Consider the following 22,604-nt stretch of genomic DNA (forward strand, 5'->3'; position numbering starts at 1 on the left):
CCCCAGCCTATGCAATTTTGTCATGAGAATTTTGCCCACAGATTGGTCATTTTGGGCATCTTGGATATATTTTTGGATATCTTGGATATATTTTGGATATCTTGGATAGTAATTCTGATGGTGAGACTCACATGTCTAATAGTATGTACTCTTCTGCTGAGTCTCATTTGTTTAATAAGAGAAAAACAGCATCATTTTAAAAAGTTAATCATTCTTTCAAACACTGTAATACTTTGGGTAGACCTTAAGTAAAAAGTTAATTTGTCCATTTCTTTAGTAACTCCTGTATTTGCTTTGTCTATGAATTCTATGTTAACAGGCATATGGAATATCCTTGTTGTCTTCTATGAACCAGGAAGTGGCTGAGAAACTGATTTTCACTCACAGGTTTCTTGGGCATCCTGTTTCCCATTCATAGACGCTTTCCACTTGCACAGTTTATCGCAGATTTTCCCAGCAGTGAAATGTGTCTTGGAAATGTTTTCTATTAAATCATTCTGCACACCTTCTTTCTCCCCGTTGGTTTGGTCCCCCCTTGTCTCTTCAGTTGCATTTATTCCACATGCTACTGCTGAAAATATTTGTTTTTCTTTTGTGCAGGCACTCTAGTGTTACTGCACAATTACATTTTGAAACGGCAATTCAAAATGGCTCTGCCTCTATTTCCGCTATGGAAAACTATCAACCCAAATGGAAGCCAAAACATCTTCTGGAGCAAACACCATTACCTGAAAGAACAGAAACATGTAACCCCCCCCCCCCCTCCAAGAATCCAATTTTTGGGCCAAATTTGATCTGCAGTAATGCATGATCGTTAGTGGAACAGTCCCTAATTACATGCAGCAATTACTCCTTCCACTTGCCCCCCCAGTTCAAAATTGCTCTCTGCCCTAATGTTATATCAGTAGTACGATATGAAATTGGCAAAGCTGATCCAGTTGATTCCGCTAGCTTGTATTTCAGCCTCAGTGTTACATTGCTAGTTCGATATGACAAAAGAAAAAAATCCCTTTGAAGAGAGGAGAAGGGGGAGGAGAAAATGCCTGAAGGTGAGGTTGGGCAACTACATGGGGCATGGATAAAAGCAAAGTGCTTGCACAAAATGGAAGCAAAAAACCACTGTTGCGGGCACCATTACCTGAAGGGACAGAAACACATAATCCACACCACTGAAACAAGTAATCCACACACCCCCAAACACACAATGAACCACATTTTTGGGCGAAATCAGAGCTGCTGTAATTATTATTAATGATTATTAAATGATTATTAAAACGATTATTGCTGTGGCAGTCCCTTGTCAGCGTCACTCTCTCCTGACTGCAAGTGTATCTTCTCCTTAATGTAACATCTCGAATTCTAGAGGGAATTGACAAAGCTCACACAATGGATTTGGTTTGTGTTTTTGCTTAGTGTTACATTGTAGCCCCTCCCCCAAAAATTGTTCCTGCTTGTTTGTTATCTCTAACTGAACATTCCATTTCAAGTTCTGACAAAGCTGATCCAACTGACCCTGCTTGTGTGTGTCTCTGCCTGAACTTTACATCCCTAGTTCAATATGACAGAGAATTGGTTGTGGTGGGTTTTCTGGGCTGTGTGGCTGTGGTCTGGTGGATCTTGTTCCTAACTTTTTGCCTGCATCTGTGGCTGGCATCTTCAGAGGTGTATCACAGAGGGAAGTCTGTGAAAAACCTCTGAAGATGCCAGCCGCAGATGCAGGCAAAACGTTAGGAACAAGATCCACCAGACCATGGCCAAACAGCCTGGAAAACCCACCAGAACCAGTTGAACCCGGCCGTGAAAGCCTTTGACAATACATTGACAGAGAATTATTAAAAATTCTTTTTGAAAATGGAGGTAGGGGGAGGAGACTATGCAGGGGCAAAAATAAAGGCTATGTGTTTCGTGAACTGAAGAAATGAAGATCATTTCAACATGATTGGATGCTCAAGGGAAGTTGGGAAAAAATCACGGTAACAGTGTTCTCAAAAGCAAAGGCTAAAAAAGGAAGGGAAAACATTTCTGGAACCAAATAGAGAAAAAATGTGAAATTAAAAGAAAAAAACTTGGCAGCAAGTTATGTAGTAAACAACTCATGTGGAAAAGGCCATAGGTTTTATTCTTAGTTGGAGTCCACAGTGTCTTGATTGAATTGAGCAAGATATAAAAGAAAGTTTTAGTTTTACACATTTTGGGGTAAAAAGACAAAGCTATGTTTTGGCTATATTACTGTTATAGCACTAATGGTCTCTTTAGAGATAACAGAGTCACATTTAGGAAATTGCAACTAAGATATTAATCACTATACCCGTAAGGTGAGGATAAGGAAAAGAATAATTGTGAAGGACCACTTAGCAAGCATTCTTGGAGTTCGTACATTTTTAGGCCACATACATTTATTTAGGAGGTTTATATACTGCCTCCTCTAGAATCCTACTCAAGGCATAGAAATACATTTACATTTCAGGTACCGGTTATGGGGCATCATACAAAAAATTTTAATGCTTGATTTTAATTTAAAAAAATGCAAGATGCAAATTAAAAAATGTGGAATAGACTGTTGGAGGTTTTTTTCTGTGTAAGGCGTGGCAGATTAACTCTGGTGTTTTAGAAAATCTTCAGATTTTTTCATCTGTAGTTCCAGTCTTTATCTGCTTATGTCACGACAAAACCATAATCATCTGGATGGGTCACCAAAATGGGAGTTTACCAATTACCTTTTCCAGCAAGGGGATAGAATCCATATTAAGGTACCATATTAAGACCACTAGCTACTAATGGCTGGAGCAAAGAGGAAAATATGCTTTTCTAGAGCTAGAACACATTTTGCACACACTTTTCTAATAGTAAGCTTTTCTGTTATCTTCTGTGGTTCATAAATGAAGCTTCCAAAAATTTATATTCATGTTCAATAACTGCTGTTTCCCCATCATGTTCTATATAAAGGTTAGCTAAATAAAACCTCTCCTGTTGCAGCCTCTACAGCTCTGAGATTTGGGAAAGGGGACATGGACATTGAGGGAGAGATATTCTGACAGTGTAACAATTTATCTGCCATAAATTGAGACGTAATATAAATTTTGTGTTTTTATTTATAGGGGTGATCCTTCTTTAGTGAAACTAAATCTTGCCATTACTACAGGCTACCTCATTTCAGGTAATTTGAAATTAGTCATGTGTTAGAGAAGGGGTATAGAAGGTTTAAGATAACATAACACAGTATATTTAGAAAATGTATAATAGTTCACATAGCTATATAAAAGATAGCTAGAATATTTATGATAATATTGGCTTTTAGGAGAGTCAAGCTCTAAGATGAATAACTGTTTTAGTAATTTTACTCTCTCTTGCTATTTGGTATATGAATAAGGAGCCATGTGAGTATTTGATTGCTGATACACAGTGAAATTAAGCAAAACATTTTTTGCTATTACGGATTACTTCAAAGTTGCTCTAAAACTTTTACTTCTTCAGCCACCTTCTAGCATTTCCAAGCTGTGCAAATAGTAATGTTTAATAGTGCAACAGGAATTACTTCACTTTTATTGCTCCTGTAGAGTTAGCCTTGGTTTAGAATCAGTCATTTGATTATAATGAAAGAGAAATGAACCAAAGAGTCTTGCCGTTAAAGCAGATTTGTTGTCCTAATTGCACTTGTTCCTATAGAGCAGTCATTCCCAAATTGGGGTACATGTACCCCAGGGTTATGCCCCAGAGCACTTGGTGGTATGGTGAAAAAAATTACGTAATGGGTTTGCCAATATGGCGATATGGTTTTAGGGAAATGGATTGCCTAGGGGTGCATGAGTGAAAAAAGGTTGGGAATCTGCCACAGACATAAGAAACTGCAAAGATCTGAAGATGCTTGTCATCCAATTTATTTAATTTTATTTCCAAATGAAATCTGACTCTCCCTGCCTCTCTTCCCTGTTTAAATGGGCTCTGTAGACACATGTGAATATGCACCATTGTCCATTCCCTAAACAAAATTAGTTTAAAAATTAGTACTAAAAATGCTTCAGGCTTTTGGTGGAGGAGAATTTATTATTAATTGGGGGCACCCAATAAATAATTATGAGTACGCTTCTCATTGGTAGCAGTCTTTGATGTACCTTCAGGGACTTCTTTCAGTTTTCTCAGTTTATGAAATGAACATTTGCAAACGTGATTTGACCAAAGACTATGGTGAGATGCAAAAAATGGGGTGTATCTACCATTGGAAACAACTGCTCTACAATACTGCCTCAGTTTCTCTGAAAAGTTGTGTATATACTGACAGACTTTGTTTGAATGAGTTGTTTTGCTGGGAAACAAATTATCTACAGAAACTGTTGACAGATGAACTATTTCCAAATGTTTCTAGAAGAATTAGACCAAAAATCATATGAAAATACCTTCGATTTGGCCTTGCATGAATGGAAAAATGTGATTTCCTACATTCAACATAAGGGATTCTTTATCATAAAAAAGAGCTTATAAGAGAAATTCAGTGGTGACAAAAGAGAAGAGCATCCAGATAAACAAACAAATCATTATGTAATTTCAGAAATGGCTTGACATAAATTTGAGGTTACATGATAAAAGAAAAGGAAAGGGTTACAACAATATACATATACAGAAGTGGGATCCAGCAGGTTCTCACAGGTTCCCGAGAGTAGGTTACTAATTATTTGTGTGTGCCGAGAGGGGGTTACTAATTGGTGATTTTGCCACGTGATTTTTGCCTTAGTTACGCCCCTCCTCTCAGCAGTAGCGCACAGAACTTGAAGCAATCTAGCAGGAGGTGCACCGGTGTGCATGGCAGTCTGCGCCTGCATGCATTTATTTCCTGCCCAAGGACCGGCGCAGCAGCTGCGTCCTTGCCAAAGCCCTGCACAGGAATGCCCCGCCCCCGTAATGCCCGGCCACGCCCCCATTGTGCCCCGCCCAGCCCCATTGGCACTATGCCACAGTTTGAATCCCACCACCATGGGAACCTGTTACTAAAATTTTTGGATCCCACCACTGTACATATATGGGCTCAATATCTATAAGTTAGAAGGATAACTGAAGCAATCCAAAAAGTAGGAGGGCTGAAGCCTCATTGGAAGCGGTGGAAGGGTTGCGCTGGCATCTGTGTCACCAGCACAGCACAAAGTGCCATTGACACTGACACCAAGGAATCTACCCCGGTGGCCAGCTTCTGCAGCACCCAATTCTGTAAGTTGGGACACCACTGCAAATGCCTTCATCAGTGTGGAGGGGGGCATTCCAAATGCATTTTTAGCACAGCCCCTCTCATTAGCACAGACATATGTATACAAAAAAACATGGCGTAAATAGTTCAGGAGAATGGGCTACCCAGAGAGAGGTGAGTATTTTCTCCTCCTCTGGTGACCCACTGTCAAATCTCCATTTAGAATTGGCACCGGGGTTCAGACTCAGCTGCCACTCTACTCCCCCCCCCCCTTTGGATTGGACTGTAAAACTAAATAAATATAGCAAAGAATGTATATTTATTACAATATCCTTAAAAACACATATCTTGGCCCACATAATAGCCTCACAAATGTATATCAATACAAAGGACTATTACTGACCCTGATCAAATGTGTTTCAACCCATTGGCCTTATTCTGTATCAAATAATATTAATATTAATAATACAGAAGGGCCCCCAGACATTAATGCAATACATTCATAATTTCAAAAATAGATCAAGATGAAATGTAATAATAATACTGTGACCAAAGCCAGAGACATAAATCAGAGGTCTCTCACTTAGTATCTTGTTGCCGTGATCAAGTACATATATCATAGATGGTCATTCAATGCATGTAACTTTCTCTCCTGGTCAAAGGATGAGAGAAGTATTGACTCCAGACATCACTTCATCCTTGGACCAGGATACATATTCTTGTATTGTAGAAACTTTTAGGAGTGAAATAATGGTAATTAGTAGATAGATAGATAGATATTTATTATTATGACCTTTTGGCCAGCCAATAGTTTAATTAGTAATTTAGAGTGCCTTTTCTCTCTCTCTCTTTTCTCCCTCTAGATTTGTTGCTTATTATTTTCTACTGGAAGGCGATTGGGGATATATTTTTTGTAATTCACCATTTATTAGGACTCTATGCTTACTACTTTGTACTGGTGAGTGTCTTGATAATTTCATACTAGCCTAGTAACTAGATCAGTGGGTTTAGCAAGCAGGTATAGTAACATCTTAGTTTTATGTATCTGAGAACTCATAGCTTTCATATTGTATCATGATTAAAAAGAGCATTGGCATCTTTCTGTTAAACTTCATTTCTGTCTTACAATCAAGATAAGATTTTGTATTTCCCCAGTCCTAAACATCTATAGGTAGTTGATCTAATTTAAGAAAATTAGTACATGCTTAATTCTTAGTAAATATGTTTAGAATTCAAGAAAAGAATACTGAAATTCTACAATACACTAAAAGAAGTAATTCTACAATACACTAAAAAATAAGTTAAAAAAAGTACGATCTGAATCGTAATTTGGGTTAAATGAAAAATTATGGTACTATCAACAGCTAAGAGTATAATTCAGAATGTATATTGTATGTTGAACAGAAATTGCAAATAAAACTCATATGTTGTAACCCATATAAATATTATTCTGCAGATTATCTTTATACTCCCCCTTCAGTCATTCATGCACACTGTTGATATGCATGCATAACAGTTTAATAATTGATCAACTCTTTAGTAGTTCCATCTATTTCCTTTCTGAATTCCTTATTATTAGTTGTGCATCGTCCCATCTGTTCCAGTTTTTTTAAACTTCTGAGTATTTCAAATATTCTTAAATATTTTACCTTCAGCATGGACTGAAATTGATTGCTAATGGACTGAAGTTGATTGCTAGAAACATACACCTCAGGCTAATGTGGTTACCCCAAGGTCTTTGTGATGAGTTCTTGGGCTTTTTCAGCTCTGCTTTGTCAGCTCTGCTTTGTATTGTAGATGCAACAACAATTCTGGAATGAGCTCATTTTACAGAATTGTTTTCATGATGATAAACTTTTTATTTTGTTTTGGCTGAAATACAATAAATATCTCATCTTTTCCATAGTGCTTAGATAGATTTCTCTCTAAGCATTGTCCCTCACTTGGGAATCAATTTCTTTTTTGCTTATAAGGTGAAAAAAATAACGCATTTCAGAAAAGGCAACAAACGACACAACTTTTATTTAATGGGCTGTTGTTTTTTCAAACTTGCTTATATTTTCTCATCTCTCAATTCTTATGGAGCTACGATTAACACGTGTAGATTTTGGGTGGAAAAATTGTTCATTGGTAACATAAATTATTGGTAGCCATAGCTGGTAAAAATATTTATTAAGTTGATGGTGGATCACACAAATCAGTTTTTGAAATTACACAGATTGTTTCATGGTTCATCAAATGTGCAGCAGCTGTCATCAGATAGACTATAAACGACAGGATATTAATTTAAAATGCAGAGCAACCTTGCAATAGTTTTACACATTTAATGACTTAAACTTCAAATTCCTAATGTTTTGCTTTCCTAGAATGCTATCAAGTAGCTGGTTTTTTCAGTCCTAATGTTGGCAACAGATTATGTCATGCTAAAATCATGTTGGCAACAGGTCAGTTTTCTACTCTATACATGAGGCTGATTAAGCATAAATCAACATACTGCAGCCCTTGCAATAGAATATTAGTAGTGGAACTTATAGGGCAGAGAAATATCTGTGGGGAAAGGCTCTCATCCAGTCCATCACTGGCATTCTGCTCCAGCTTTTTCTTCAGGAGAACAGCTACTGAAGTAGAAGTATTTGCAGAATTTATAGTTCTAATTAATTTTCTAAGATTTATATTCCTAATTGTTGTTAATGCTTATTTTATTATCTAGGATAGAGGATTATTGGCATATTTTGCTAACTTTCGTCTGCTTGCAGAATTCTCTACCCCTTTTGTGAATCAGCGGTAGGTGATATTTTTCTTACTTTAATAAACTTAATTGTCCTCCTGACTTTTAGTAGTCCAGTGATTGCAGGCCTGGGAAGACTTGGGTTTAAATCCTACTTCTGACTTGACTTGGTATTTTAATCTTGAGCGAGTTGCAGTTCCCTTCTGCAAAACAGTAACTGTAGGGCTGCTTAGAGGACAAATATGATGAAAGAAGTATAATATAAATCACTTTACTAATTGTAAATATGTAGTGTATTGAATTATTCAAAATGGCTACTGCTAAACTTTCTGAGTGGGTAATACAGATGGATAACTATATAAATATTCTCCAACTGCTATTCATTGTCATCAGTATCCATGTAGTTACTTGTCCACTTCCAAGCAGAACTTCTTAACAACATGACGGTACATGGAAAAGACAATGGCTTCTAAGTTAAATTAAGATTTCTTTGCAAAAAGTTGTTTGAAACAACTGCAACTGCACAGCGACAGGAAACGGCTCTCCACCGGCATAATTCCCTCGGGTAGTCCCGTTTACTTGCCTCTCCTCCCTGCACAGCTCTGGATGGCTGGACGGACATGCCTAGACTGCCCTCCGAGGGCAGCATGGGCGTGTCCCTCCTGCCATCCAGAGCTGCGCAGGGAGGAGATGTAAGTAAACGGGGAACCGGAGAGGCCAAAAGCGGCGCCCTCATGCCAGTGCTCTTCGCCGGTGCTTAGGGAGCGAGGTTCAAAAGCAGTGTCTTCGTGCCAGTTGGGGGAGGGCAAACAGTGCCCCAGGGATGGAGTTTTTACCAACTGTGGCAGGTTAAAGACTAATAATTGATCCTAAACTTCCACTCTGCTAACAGTGGTCCCTGTTTCTAACAGAATGGTTCACCATTAACGTTAGATCCACCGTTTCCATTCCTCTAACATTCAGTGTAGTATGAGTTTTCATGAACTATTCAAGCCTGTTCCAGGATATGAATGAAGTATCCTTGATTATTACAAATATATATAGAGATATAGCTGTAAGGAAATAAATGTGAATGATTTGGTGCCAATTAGTTATGAAATAAGAAGGTAGAGGCTTTGACATTTCTATGTAAAATTGAAAGGCATTCAGCATAAGATGAGCAACCTTTATAAAAACAGGTAGCCTAGTTTTGTTAAACTGATTAACACATATAGCGGATAATAAATACTTAGTCTTTATTAAAGCTTTTGTAAATATAGTTAAACTTTTTGAAAATTCTAATCCTGCAATTTCACACTGAAGATTCCCTTAGAAGTTCTGCTTAGTAATGATGAGTTTTCTATTAAACAGTACATCTTTGGATATTTTAATATTCTTCTTGGAATTATTAAATATTGCCTCTTTAAGCCAGATTTTTGTCCATTTATTATTTTGTATAAACTGACATACCGTATATACTCGTGTATAAGTCAACCCACATATAAGTAGAGGCACCTAATTTTACCACAAAAAACTGGGAAAACTTATTGACTCGCGTATAAGTCAAGGCTGGGAAATGCAGCAGCTAAAGGTAAATTTCAAAAATAAAAATAGATACCAATAAAATTACATTAATTGAAGCATCAGTAGGTTAAAAGTTTTTGAATATTTATTTCAAAGAAAAACAGTAAACTAGTTCTGTAAGTGGAAAAGAGGGTCAACAAAAACAATATGGTCTCAACAATAACTTTAAAAGTACAAAAACCTTAGCTCAACCAGCAACCAAGCTAAAACACAAGTATTAAAATCCTACAAAACTGGATTTTTGGTCAGGGGAGGAATGTTTATGTTAGCAGTACCAACATTTCAGAGTATCTTTAGGAGACCCTCCTGATGATACCACCCAGGTTTGGCGAAGTTTGATTCAGGGGGTCCAAACTTATGGACCCTCAAAATGTAGCCCCATTGGAAACAATGGGGGACGGGGCACCCCATTTGGGGGTCCATAACTTTGGACCCCCTAAACCAAACATAACCAAACCTGGCTGGTATCAGACATTATCCTGACGATACCACCCAGGTTTGGTGAAGTTTGGTTCAAGGGGTCCAAAGTTATGGACCCTCAAAATGTAGCCCCCATCTACTATTAGCTCCCATTGAAAACAATGGGGGATGGGAGCACCCACTTTGGGGATCCGTAACTTTGGACCCCCTAAACCAAACATCACCAAACCTAGCTGGTATCAGCAAGAGATTATCCTGATGATTCCACCTGACTCGCTCATAAGTCGAGGGGGGCTTTTTCAGCACAAAAATGTGCTGAAAAATTCAACTTATATGCGAGTATATACTTCTCATATGTAGACAGCTGAAAGGCATTAGACCCCCATTACGCCAATATACCCATGGCAGATTTACAGCATCTCTTGTCCCCAAACACTCTACTTGAGATACACTGATGATACCTGTGTAAACTGGATCTATAGTTCTTTTTAAAAGCCCTTGACCAGATCTATCAAGATCTTTATTGCCTGCTTTAACTGGCAGGGTCTCAAGCAAAGGTCTTTCGCATCACATACTACTCTTTAACTAGAGATGCCAAGGACTGAACCAAGGACCTTCTGCAAGCAAAGCAGATGCTCTGCCACTGAGGGTTGCCCCTTCTTTATATGATAAGCATCATATATTTCTACATCTGATAAATTACGCTCTAGCTAAGGAAAGTTTGTGCCACAATAAATCTGTTAGGCGGTTTCCGCATGGACCAAAAACAGCAATGTGAAAATGGTGTAAACCCTTTTACACTATATTAAACCATTTTACACTGTTTTCACACCACTGTTTTTTGGCCCATGCAGAATCCGCCTTAGTTTGATGTGTGCCACAGTTTTCTCTGCAACTTCCTAACATGGCACTTCTCTGGAATACAAAACTGTTTTGCCAAATCGATGCATTTTAAACAGTTGTACTTACGTTGAAGAAATGCATATACATTGGCATGATGCACCCTCCTTCCACTTTGCTAGGTAGCATTTTTGTATACATACAGTATCTCATCAAAACCATCAGGATAAATGCAAGTCAAAAGAGCAAGCATGGTCTGAGAATTAAGATAGGTATTTTTGTTAATAAAACCCAACACAATATAATGGATTCCATAGCCAACATTTTAGTATCTTGTTTTAAGATACGTTCATGACTATGTATGCCAATAAGAGCATTTACTTATAATGAATTGTTCAAGTAATACTGGCACACTGTTTGCAACTTAGCATAATGCACAGGTATATTTTTGAAACATCAGGCTTGGCTATTTCTGCTTACAATTTGAAGGTGCTAACTCATCATTTTTCCTTTTTAATTATCTTGAATAATTCATACCTTCATTCTCCTTTCAACTCTGGATATTTTTAGATACAGCAGCTCACATGTTTCTTTCTAAGTCTTGAGAATCTGGTTCCTTTTGTCACTGTAGCTTAGGCAAGGAACAGTGCAGGAGCTTTTGACTTTTTGATAACAGGTCAAAATGAGTTTGACCTTTCTTAGACTACACTAGAGCTGGGATATTTACTTTTTGCTTAACTTTTCTGGTGTGCATATAAGAAATAATATCCTCAAAGTATTCACTTCTGCTAGAATGTATAATGGCCTATTGAAAATAATGCCGTTAACAATTATGGTATAGCTTCTTCTCACAATACAAAAAATAATGCCTCAACTGCACACTTTCCCCTCAAATAGGCCTCACTCTTTCTGGGATCTGGGATAATATTGACCATGAGAAGGAAATATGAAGCTGGATCTTCCAGCATGATAGTTTTAGTGGACTTCTGAAATTCCCTTTATGATGGAGAAAGAAGCACAAGGCAGCAACTCCCACATACTGCATTTCAGTATGGAAGGGTATCAGGGATAGCTACTTTCACTTCTTGGAGCTAGATAAAGAGGGCAGTTGCTTCTTTGAAAAAAAAGAGTGGAAAGGAAATATTCATCACTGTAATGAACACTCAAGACATTCTTAAAATGTTCTTGAAAACTTTGTCATCTTGCTGATGTTATGAATATAAATTATCTGTCTTTCTGTGGTGTCTGTGTTGAACCATTCTAGAGCATGGTGGGGTAAAGTCTTATAAATGAATAAAGGAAGTGTCCCCAGAATAACTAACTTGCTATTTATCTGACAAGTGCAGAATGTGATCTGAGGGGTATTATAGTGAAGTGCTTAGTATCAGTTTCCATAAATCAATTAATTAAGTTTGAGGAGAACCAGATGGTAGATAATATAAATTGTTTATAATGCTATTCACATTCAAACATCTGTTTATTGCATTAATGAAAACAACCAAGTGTGCTGTTCAGTTGTATTTTTAACTTATGAGCTCTGCAACCTTTAAAAACAATCAAAGCACCATTTTCAAATTGTCAAGAGGCAGCACATTTCAAACTAGTGGATTTAACCACATTTCTTTTACAAATTCAAAATAACATAGTCGATGTATTCCTCTGAGACTATTTCTTTGCTGAACCAAATCTAAGTTACTATCCTGCACCTTGGAATTCTGTATGGAGTATTACTTTACTGGAGCCTCTGTGGCTTTCATGTTTAAACAGATGGCATGGTTGCATGCAAAAGAGGTCACTGTGTGCTCTATCATTTTCACTTACTAGTAGCATATACCCTTTGAGTTGAGCCAGAGCACAGATCCTACCAGAAACTTTGGTATCATCCTGCTTCCCTTCTTTGCCAAATTGGTAAATTAGAGAAGAGCACAGTTGCTGTTTTTCCATAGGTCCATCTCATATTTCTCTAGCTATAATAATGCAGAGGACAGGTGTGTGTGAGAGAGAAAGAGTACAATGTAGGAAAATCATGCCAGTACCAGAAATGAGACTGAATGCGTGTATGAGGTTGGGGAGCATATTCCTACTTCAACAATGTGGTGTGGAGCTGACCCTCAAAAGTTCAGTAACAAAGCCAGTTCCGTCATGTAAGTCTGTTTGCCTTGTGCTCCAGGGGGAATGACTGTAATGGTAGGAAAGCTACAGGGTTGATGGCCTTTGCATGGAATAGGATCATTCTACCTTCCAGCACTTTTTTGCAAGCTGAAATGGAGCAATGTTGATCTGTTTGTACTTTCATTTAGGTCAGAGACTTTAACAACACCTAGTTTAAATTCAAAGCTCATTGCTAAAATTCTATTCATTTCAATCTGTCGGCAAAAAGCAGGAACTTTCACTTACAAAATTAAAAATAGCACTATTTGGTCATGTTATTTAAAGATGTATTCAGATACAATAAACCATAGTTTGTTTAAACTGTAGTATGTGCAATAAACTGGTTTGTCTACCAGATGTAAGCAGAGGCGTACCAGGGCAAACTGGAGCCCTGGGCAAAACCTGGGTTTGATCCCCCCCCCCCCCGCCCATGGGCAGCCACCTTCCCCCACCGTGACCAAACAATGATATTTTTCTACCAGGTTGTTTCAAAGTCACCATCACATTATAAAACATCCCCAACTCACAAATCTGAACACAGCAATGGGTGCCACACAGCAGAAATAATTTTTAGAAAACATTTTCAAAATGTTTTCAAAATGTTTTATTACTGCTGTGAAAACATTTTATGGTGTTGTATCCAATCCCCACAGTTTGGGGAAACAGCATCACTTTCAATGTTATTTAAACTGGGGACCCCAGATTCTCCCTTTAAGGTGAATTTAAAAGGAGAATCTGGGCTCCCTCATTTAAACAAGTGATGCTGGAATCCACCCCCAAACAGCATCATTTTCAATGGTGTTTAAACTAGGGAGCCCAGATTCTCCTTTTAAATCCACCTTAAAGGGAGAATCTGGGGTCCCCAGTTTAAACAACATTGAAAGTGATGCTATTTTGTGGTGGATTCTCCCCTATCCTGAAACAGCGTCCCTTTCAATGTTAAAACTGGGGACCTCAGATTCTCCCTTTAAATCCATGCTGAAGGGGGTGGATTTAATAATAACAACAACAACAACAACAACCTTTATTAGGCATTGAGAGAATAAAAGAAAGAAAGAAAACAAGCATTGGCAGAAAGGGGGTGGATTTAAAAAGAGAATCTGGGGAAATTTAGGGGGTGCCTGCTGTCAGGGGTGCAATTATTAAGATAACAGCACCAAAATTTCAGAGTCTCTTCATGAGACCCTAATGATGATACCACCCAGGTTTGATGAAGTTTGGTTCAGGGGGTCCAAAGTTATGGACCCTCAAAGGTGTAGCCCCCATCTCCTACTAGCTCCCATTGGAAACAATGGGGGATGGGGGCACTTCCTTTGGGAGTCCAGAGGGAGGAATGCCTCTGGATGTAAGTAATACATTTCTGGTTTGTGTGTGAGCTTGATTGTCTGCTTCATGTTTCCTTTCTGTATCTTATTCCCTATTCAAGATAAAGAAGACAGGAGATTTGTGAATTCATCTGCCATTTTCTGGACCGTCTTTGTTCTAAAATGTTCTGCTTGGGGCAGACCTAGGTAGGCACTAGGACCCAAGCAGAGCATTCTAGAACAAAGATGATCCAGGAAATGGTGGATGAATTTCCAGATCTCCTATCATCTTTATCCTGAACACAGTATAGCAAGGGTGACATTTTCCTTATACTCTCATCTCTGTGACCTGGCAGCTACAAAGAGTAATGTTACTGAACAAAATGTCATTTGTGAATTCAGATGTCACAACAAATCACAGTTGGTATAAACTCCAGTTATTAAACTGGCTAAACTTAGCCTGGTGCAAACCAACAATCCCTGCCTTGTTGGACTGTATTTAGATGTTTTAACTAACTGGAGTTTGATCAAATGGTTCCTGGGTCATAACTTAGTATGATGTCTGAATGCTTGGTGAGCAATCAGTGATCATGGATGTCTTTTACAAGCACCATGCAGGTGGTATTGCAAGGGTTTCCATCGGTCTGTGCTGCCTTCTCTTTGTGCAGGAGGCTAACAGTGCAATTATATGAAGAGTTACACCCTACATTACCCATGTAGTATGCAGTAGCCATGACAGAGAAGAAACACTGATGTAAGAATTTGCTTGCCATACTATTTACTATACTAGCATGTATTCACTTCAGTAGACTTAGAAGGGTGTAATTGTGCTTAAAATTGCACAGTGAGGGAAAGTAGTGCAACTTAATAAACTAGTAGTTCCACATTCAAACATAATAACAAACTGCAGTTAGCACAAACCAGTGAACAAACCATGTATAAAACCATGCTTTAAAATTCCAATTCAGTTCCTATCAGTAGGTCACAGTTCCTGGAACAACCTGTTTGTTAAGCCATTTCACTAACTCAATATTTAGTGAAACTGTGGCTTATTAAGAACACAGGGTAGTTACAAAATTTCCAACTGCAGTAAGCAACATACCATATTTGCTCTGTATGTCACACAACATAGTCACGTGAAAAGGCTATACCATTAGGAAAAAAAGTCTTCCGAAGAATTCTTTGAAACTCTTTAAAAAGAAAGTGTTTACAAATAAAATATTTACAAGAGGCAAGAATTCATAAATGAGATGTCAGTATAGCTGATTCCCAGCTGCTAATTTGTGTTTACCATTTGCAAAGAAGTATGATTTGATTTGTGTGAATACGATTTGATTTGTGTGAATATCTTTTCTCTTGTAGGTGGTTTTTTGAAGTGTTGGGGTATTCCAAGTCTTCAAAAGGCAACATTATCAATGGAATACTCATGACAGTCATGTTCTTCCTGGCGAGGATTGCAGTCATGCCAGTTTACTATAGCCATGTTGCTTTTGAATATGGAACAGAAGCTTTCCACAGATTAGGATTTGCAGCTCAAAGCGCCTGGTTTATCTCTAGCATTCTATTGGATGTCATGAACTTAATGTGGATGGTCAAAATTACAAAGGGATGTTACAAAGTTGTTTGTCTTATTGGACAAGGAGAAGTCAAAGCTCATAAGAATGGAAAATCTGACTAGAAGACTTAAAAAAACACCTCTTGACAGCATTTTTTTTGTTTTTGGTTCATCAAATGAACAATACACACTTTTGCCATTAAAATTTTCTCTTAAGGAAAGAAGGCATTACCTCTGTTTAAATTTAGCCTTTCCCTTGTCTGGCTGTCTGGGCACCCAGGGCCACTTCGTTTAAAGACTTAACATTTGCTGAAATGGGAAACAAATATATGCTGCATATACCTTGGCAGCATGTTTTAATCACAAATGAACCTGTAAAGGAACAAACTCTTCTAGCACTACGTTCCTAAGAATTTTCACTCAGGTTTCTTCGACTAATGTGTTTTTAATGCCTGTGAATGTCAGGATCTCTAGTTTACGTTATGTTAATATGACAACTTTCCTGGCATGTTTTTCTGCTTTCTCAGTGTTTGGTGTTCATAGCTGAGGTTTCCTGTTTTGACAACTTTTTTTAAAAAACATTTTTGCAAGTATTTTTCTTTGAATCTGTGATCTTTTACTGCATTTTCTGCTGCCTTACATGCATGGATACAACCTTTTGGGATATATAGAGTAATTTTACATAAACTGATCTAAATTAGAATTTGGGAGTTATTTTTCTTTTTTTTAACTCATTATATTCTGCTGTGGATAAACTGCTGTTCTTCTCATTCTTTTAAAAAATTATCTGGATTCCATCACATGTTAGCATGTTATGCTATTTGGAGATAAAAACAAAATTCTTACTCCAGGGTTACTTCTGTGTCATGGCTGTTGGGACATGTATATGTTTTTAGTGTATTGTCATATAACTAAGACATTTTTATGGTGTATAACTTAATGAACGAGAAACCTTTAATAAGTTTGGATTGTACATTAGTATCAAAATAGCTGCTGAATTTGTCAAGCAAAGTTTAATCTTTTTCTAATTTCATTCCATTTTCATTTTAAAATATGTTAGAAAAAACTGCCCACTGATACCAAATTATACTTCTTTCAAAAACATTTTTCTTTAATTCTTTCTACCTTTCAACAGCAGCTTTACAAAGCTCATACTTTAATTGCTGTCATAAAACAGCTATTCTTCAAAGTCACGGAGCCTTTAACAGAAATTTGCAAACATGCATTGCTGATGATGAAGACTAACTGAAAGGAAGCCTTTGTAAAGATAAAATTATTGAAAAACATAGTTGCGTTAATTGTACACACATTCTCTTCTATTGCCTACAGATTTTCTTCTTTCTGTATTTATTCTTGAACTGTTTCTCAAATAATCAAATATTCACTTGTGTTTGTGTTTAAAGTTTTTAAATATTGTGTGTCATAATTTGCTGCTAATATGGTGTTTATTTTTACGACTGATGAAAATATGCAGGAACACAGGCTGTTTGGACTTCTTATTTTTGAGCAGGCTTCATGTTCCTATTGTGTATTGGCCTATTGCTGCTTTAGCAAATCTTATACAACAGATTATTCATATTCTGAAACAGATAATAGCCTGTGGCTACTAGATAATATAGGTATAAAGAAAGTGTTACTAAAACTTGCAGATTCTTTACTTTTTCAGACCTTTCCAAATTCTGTGTATCTTGGTAAACAAGCTCATGGTCTTAGAAGATTATAAAGAGTGCTGTCATCTTAAGTAGCCCCCCCCCCCCCTTTGTCATGTCATTTGAACCACTTCAAATCATCATCGGTTCAAATCATGTTTATTTCTTAAAGGTCTGGGAAAACAAGTAGTGACTTTCATGCGTGAAAGATCTGTCACATTTCAAAAGCCATCAAAGAGATTTCCGGTTCCCTTGAAAACTGGACTTTCAGTGGAGACCACTCACACTTTCAGCTCTGAGTCATCAATTACTACACATCAATGTGTGAACCAGCCTGCAGCTATTATTTACCAAATAGTCATTTTTCTATCCAAAAGGTAGGAATGGGGGACAGAAAAACCTTGTAAAAATTCAAATATAAATATCTGCTTTTTCCCCCTTGGTGGAAATGTGATGATTGCGAATGACCCATACTTTTTATAGTCCAGGCTTGTTACATGATATAAGACAGCTGTTCTCTGCTGACAAGTACTGGGTGCTGTTTGGGCTTCTTGTTTTGATTTGCCATTTCTGATTTAGTAAAGTGCCTTGTTACAGGTTCTAATACATTTGCTATTTGCAAAGTGGCTGCCTTGAGCTAACAGTTGAAATAGGACTGAATATTTTTTAAATCCTACATTTAAAATTTCGCTGAAAGTAATGTCCTGATCTAATGTGCTAAGAACAATATTCAAGAAAATGGATTTTCACCAATACAGGAACACTGAACTAACTGTGAAGCTCCTCTTGCTTTGGTTTAGAACTAATTGTGCAACCCTCTGTGGGTTTTCCTGGGAGAGAAAGGAGTTTCTCATTCTCCCCTCAGTGCCCGCACCACTGAATTGCCTCTTTGGAGGCAGTGCTGCGTTGTTGTCTCCAGCCACTGTTCTACTGCTCCACCTTGGATTGGGCTGTGAAAGGTTGGGTTTCTGTGCATGTCCATCAGTTCAGACTTGTTTTGCTCACAGAACACTTTTAAGATCAACGCAACTTTTTTGAGATTTATCATTTCAAGCACAGGTCCCATTATCTATGTAGCAGCCATAGCAGAGTGGTAAATCTCCACCACTACAATCACCTAGATGCGATAAGGATGTTGTTCTTCTCTGAAAGACCCGCTTTCCTCACTACTGTTACAATGATTGCTACAAATTGAATCCAGTTGTGGGTACCAAATCCCATTGAACAAGGAAGTCCAAATGTGTATGCGGGTGTCTGGCAGAATCAGCAGGGGTGGCCTTTAAGTATCTGTATCCATACTGGTTTAGTGTGTGGGCAAAGCCGAATTAAATGGCTGTGGCCTTTTGATTTTTCTGGGAGTTGGCATTAGGACAAAAGCTGCTTCTCAGTTTGTCCACACAGTATCATGTAGCATCCCATGTTTACAGCAGAACACGATTAGTATACATTGCAACTCACTTTGCTTTTGAATTGGACTAGAGAATGACAGTACTTTGCAGCATCTGAAAATCCTCTTCCACACATTTCAGTTGTACTATTTGAAATAGCCCTTCATACATATAGTATAGCTGGCTGATAGCCAAAAGGTGTACTAGGCAGCTAAAGCCTTCATCCAGTTTTTTTCCAGTTGCGTTGTAAAGATTGTAGTCTGAAGATAAATTTTCTGAAAAATCACAGTATCTGTAAAAACTTTCCATATGGCTCCCTGTACCATAGCCTATAGCTTGGAAAGTTCAAAGTGTTTCTACACTGAACCTTTCGGATAACTGAAAGTGCTATTTATCGAGTATTGAAATCAATATGGACTTCATGGATTTGGTTCATAAGCGGTGTTAAATCAGCAGTGTTTATTACTGGAAAATGATATAAATAAACTATTATCTTCCCTTTTTCCCTTTTACTTACTGGAGCAGGAGAGCATATTCTTTAAGTTTTTACATTTGAAATGCTATATATATTGGAATTAATACAACTTCCTTATTTGTAGAAGGAACTGGCATGTACCATGCTAGGCTATTTTCACCAAAAAAACATATAAGATGCATGATCAGAAAGCTCACTTTTATTTAAACAAGGTAAACTGCTTTACTAACACAATACCAAAGCAGTGTGCACTTTCATTCAACGTAAGATTTTTTTTAAAGATATGATTCACCATGAAGAGAACTTGCATGCTATGGCAGTGAATGTTTTCTGGTAGTATCCATTGGAAACTCTTTGCTATCCTCCTACCTTAAGTTTGAGGGGTGTATCTTCAATTGAGTGTATTTTAGAATGCTCTCATAATACAATTATATAAACTCTTACTATCAAAATAGCATAATACTGAAGGGTTGAGAATGGTCAAAGTGTGCCCACTGGATTGCATTCAACCTTCCACATAATTTTTCTGACCTTCACAAACATGCCTGTACATAAATTTTATACGTGTACTTGAGGGTGTATGTGGAGATCATGCGCTGAGTAGAGAGATGGCACGAAGACAAAAAAAAGGGGGGGAGGATGAAGCCTGGCTGAGTTATGGCAAGTGCCTCTTGAAGGCTCATATTATATACTCCCCTATTTTCCTTGCTTAGTGGCTAGAATGCTTGTGCATCTTTCCCATCTACTCATGACACTGATGGTCAAACTATACATGCAAAGTTCCTGAAATCTTTCATGTTAAAAAGCAACCATGGGCACCTCTGATTTTTTTCCCCAGGAGCATGGCACTGGATGGTTATTTATGTCTGAACAGGAACCACGTTGGCAAGATAATTATGGCAAGTTTGAATTTGCTGGTGGAAGAAATCATTATTAAGCAGTACCTAATGATGGGCACAATTCCCATTGCCCTCTGAATGATTTGTACATCACATCTCTAAGCATGTTTACTAACAAAGCATCCCACAGAGTCCAGTGGTTCTTGCCTAGCAAGTGTGGTTAGAACTGAAGTGTTAGGAGTGAGGTTTCTTGTGCATCTTGCACCCATTTTGGTAGTGCATATCACAAGAAGTGTTCTTGGTGGACTGAGTCCAATAACTTGCCAGTTGTCAATAGGACCAACTTCACAGGTAGCATTTTATTTTGCAGTTCTAGCCATAACTTCAGTTTTATCTATAGAAAAATGTTGCTTCAGCATGTACCTAAATTTGAAGAAACAGTCTTGTTTGTCCATTTTAGAACTTTGTGGCTGAGGAACAACCAAAAATGCATGAGCATTTCTGTCCTGGTTGAGTTTGGCTCTCTAGCGAAGGAGTTTTTATGATCAGAAAGATCCCTAATGTAAGGCTAAATAACAAAGAACTCAAATTTAGCTTTACTACGCACTTTTTGTCTTATTCTAATACTACCCCTAAAACGTCTCCAGAAATAACAAAATATATTAGTGTTACAAAAATTGCTATCAACATTCAGATTTAATGGCCCAGATGAGGACTACATTTTGCTGCATAGCAGAAAACCTTAATTGTTGCTTAGTGGCAAAGAAATTGTACAACTGTACAATCAATTGTACAATTCAGTTTTGGTTTGGGACCTGTTCTTTGCCGTGCTGCATGGTAAGCTGTTTTTTTTTTTAAACAGTGGCTAGTTTGAAAGCTGCCCGCCTTGCCATTTGGTGTGTGTGTGTGTGTGGGGGGGGGGGGGGTTAAAATTCACAGTACATGCAGGCAAGACCTTGTGTACACCTGAAGTATAAACTCTTTTGATCCCAGACAATGATAACTTGACAATCCTTTGTAACATGTCAGTCTTTACTACAATTTAGCCCTCCAATATCTTATATGAATGATTTAAAACAAGTATGAGGCAACAAAATATATCCTCATACTAGTTACTTGGGTTTGACATGTTTTTGGAACTGTGATTTTTTTGTAAACAAAAGTATGTATTAGCTTGACTTCACTGATAATGATCATAAAATACTTGGGGTTTTTTTTAACGCTTAAAATCACAAGGCAAATTATTAGCCCTCTGGTGGGAAAACTAAGAACTTGAGCATATTTGCACTAGTATTCTCGTATTACCTGAAAAATCAAGCTAAAAGTCCAACTGGTATTATATGAGTACAGGCACCTTGTATCCAGAAGATAAATATTAGAAAACAAATGAAAAAATCCTGAGAATTGTTTATTGTACTGTAATACATTCCTATGCTAAAATTATCTAGCGTTGAAGTACCTAGTTAGATCCTCTCTTTGAAGAAACAAACTGTTAGAACTGCATAAATCAGATTCGATAGGGATTGTGGTTTAACGTTACAGAATAACATATTTCAAATGAACAAGTGAGATTTTAAAATGTAGAGCAGAAAGGTTTTTTTTTAAAGCAGTTGCTGCTGGTTGTTGAAATGTATTATGGAACATAATCAGAAATCTGATTCCAGTGTACAGTCCCATGAATTTGGGTGTTATTTCCATTCTTAAGTTTCTCCCAAAAGTTTGTTTTTTTAAAAAAAATAAGTGATCCATGTATCAGGCAGTACTGCTGGTTTTAATGTTATATGTTTTCTTTTAATTCACAAAATTAAAATCCATGCAACAAATCAAAAGCACTGCTGATCGGCAAATTAATGCTGGGAAAAAGAGTGCAATTTAGAGTCTGATAGGAGGCCTTAGTAAATCATAGCACAAGTTTAATAAAGGTGGTACTGAAATTCCATACGGGGATGGAATGAAGATGACATCTGCGAATCTATCCATAATAAACTGATATCCTACAATAACAGCAGTGATGTTGCTTCAAATTATAATGGCACAAGAAATGGGGAGAGATGTATTGATTCCGTAGAATGAAGTGGCTGTACGATTTGTGAACTTAATATGATCTGACCATCTGCTTGATTAGTCTTACATGTTGCTTGTGAGAGAGGCGTACACATGAGTTTGCACTTTGCTGGTATTTGAAAGCCTTGCTGTTTTGTAAAATATGTGTAGGCTGATCTTGTTCGAGGTTATATGCAATAATGTCTATGAGCAATAAGTTGCATGTGTATTCAAGGTACTGGTACATAAGAATAAAAGGAAAAGAATGCAGTTATTTCTCTTTGGAATTCTTTTATTAAAATGGCAAGTGTCCATCTGAATCCTACCATAATAGGCATTATTTGGTATTCATTTGAAACTTCTGAATAAAAATGCTTCAAAACTGTGAAAACAGGACAACTAGAGGTTTTTTTTCCTGAAGGGTGAGTCCAAAACCTCTGCGTGTACAGAGCCAGCATCTCCATGAGGCAGAA

General features: G+C 37.5%; 1 protein-coding gene across 13 annotated transcripts in view; it reads left to right on the top strand.

The window, feature by feature from the left end:
• The window catches only part of TLCD4 (TLC domain containing 4), an 80,140-nt gene extending 57,735 nt beyond the window's left edge, over positions 1-22,405 (top strand). For all 13 annotated transcript variants that reach the window (XM_048497001.1, XM_048497006.1, XM_048497002.1 and 10 more), the window contains 4 exons: positions 3,099-3,157; positions 6,040-6,134; positions 7,887-7,960; positions 15,545-22,405. In XM_048497001.1, coding sequence (XP_048352958.1) covers positions 3,099-3,157; positions 6,040-6,134; positions 7,887-7,960; positions 15,545-15,860 — 544 coding nt within the window. In that variant the 3' untranslated portion in view covers positions 15,861-22,405. The remainder of the gene's footprint in view (positions 1-3,098; positions 3,158-6,039; positions 6,135-7,886; positions 7,961-15,544) is intronic.
• The last annotated feature ends 199 nt before the right edge of the window (positions 22,406-22,604 follow it).

Source organism: Sphaerodactylus townsendi, linkage group LG05 (genome assembly GCF_021028975.2).
Source record: "Sphaerodactylus townsendi isolate TG3544 linkage group LG05, MPM_Stown_v2.3, whole genome shotgun sequence".
Taxonomy (NCBI): domain Eukaryota; kingdom Metazoa; phylum Chordata; class Lepidosauria; order Squamata; family Sphaerodactylidae; genus Sphaerodactylus; species Sphaerodactylus townsendi.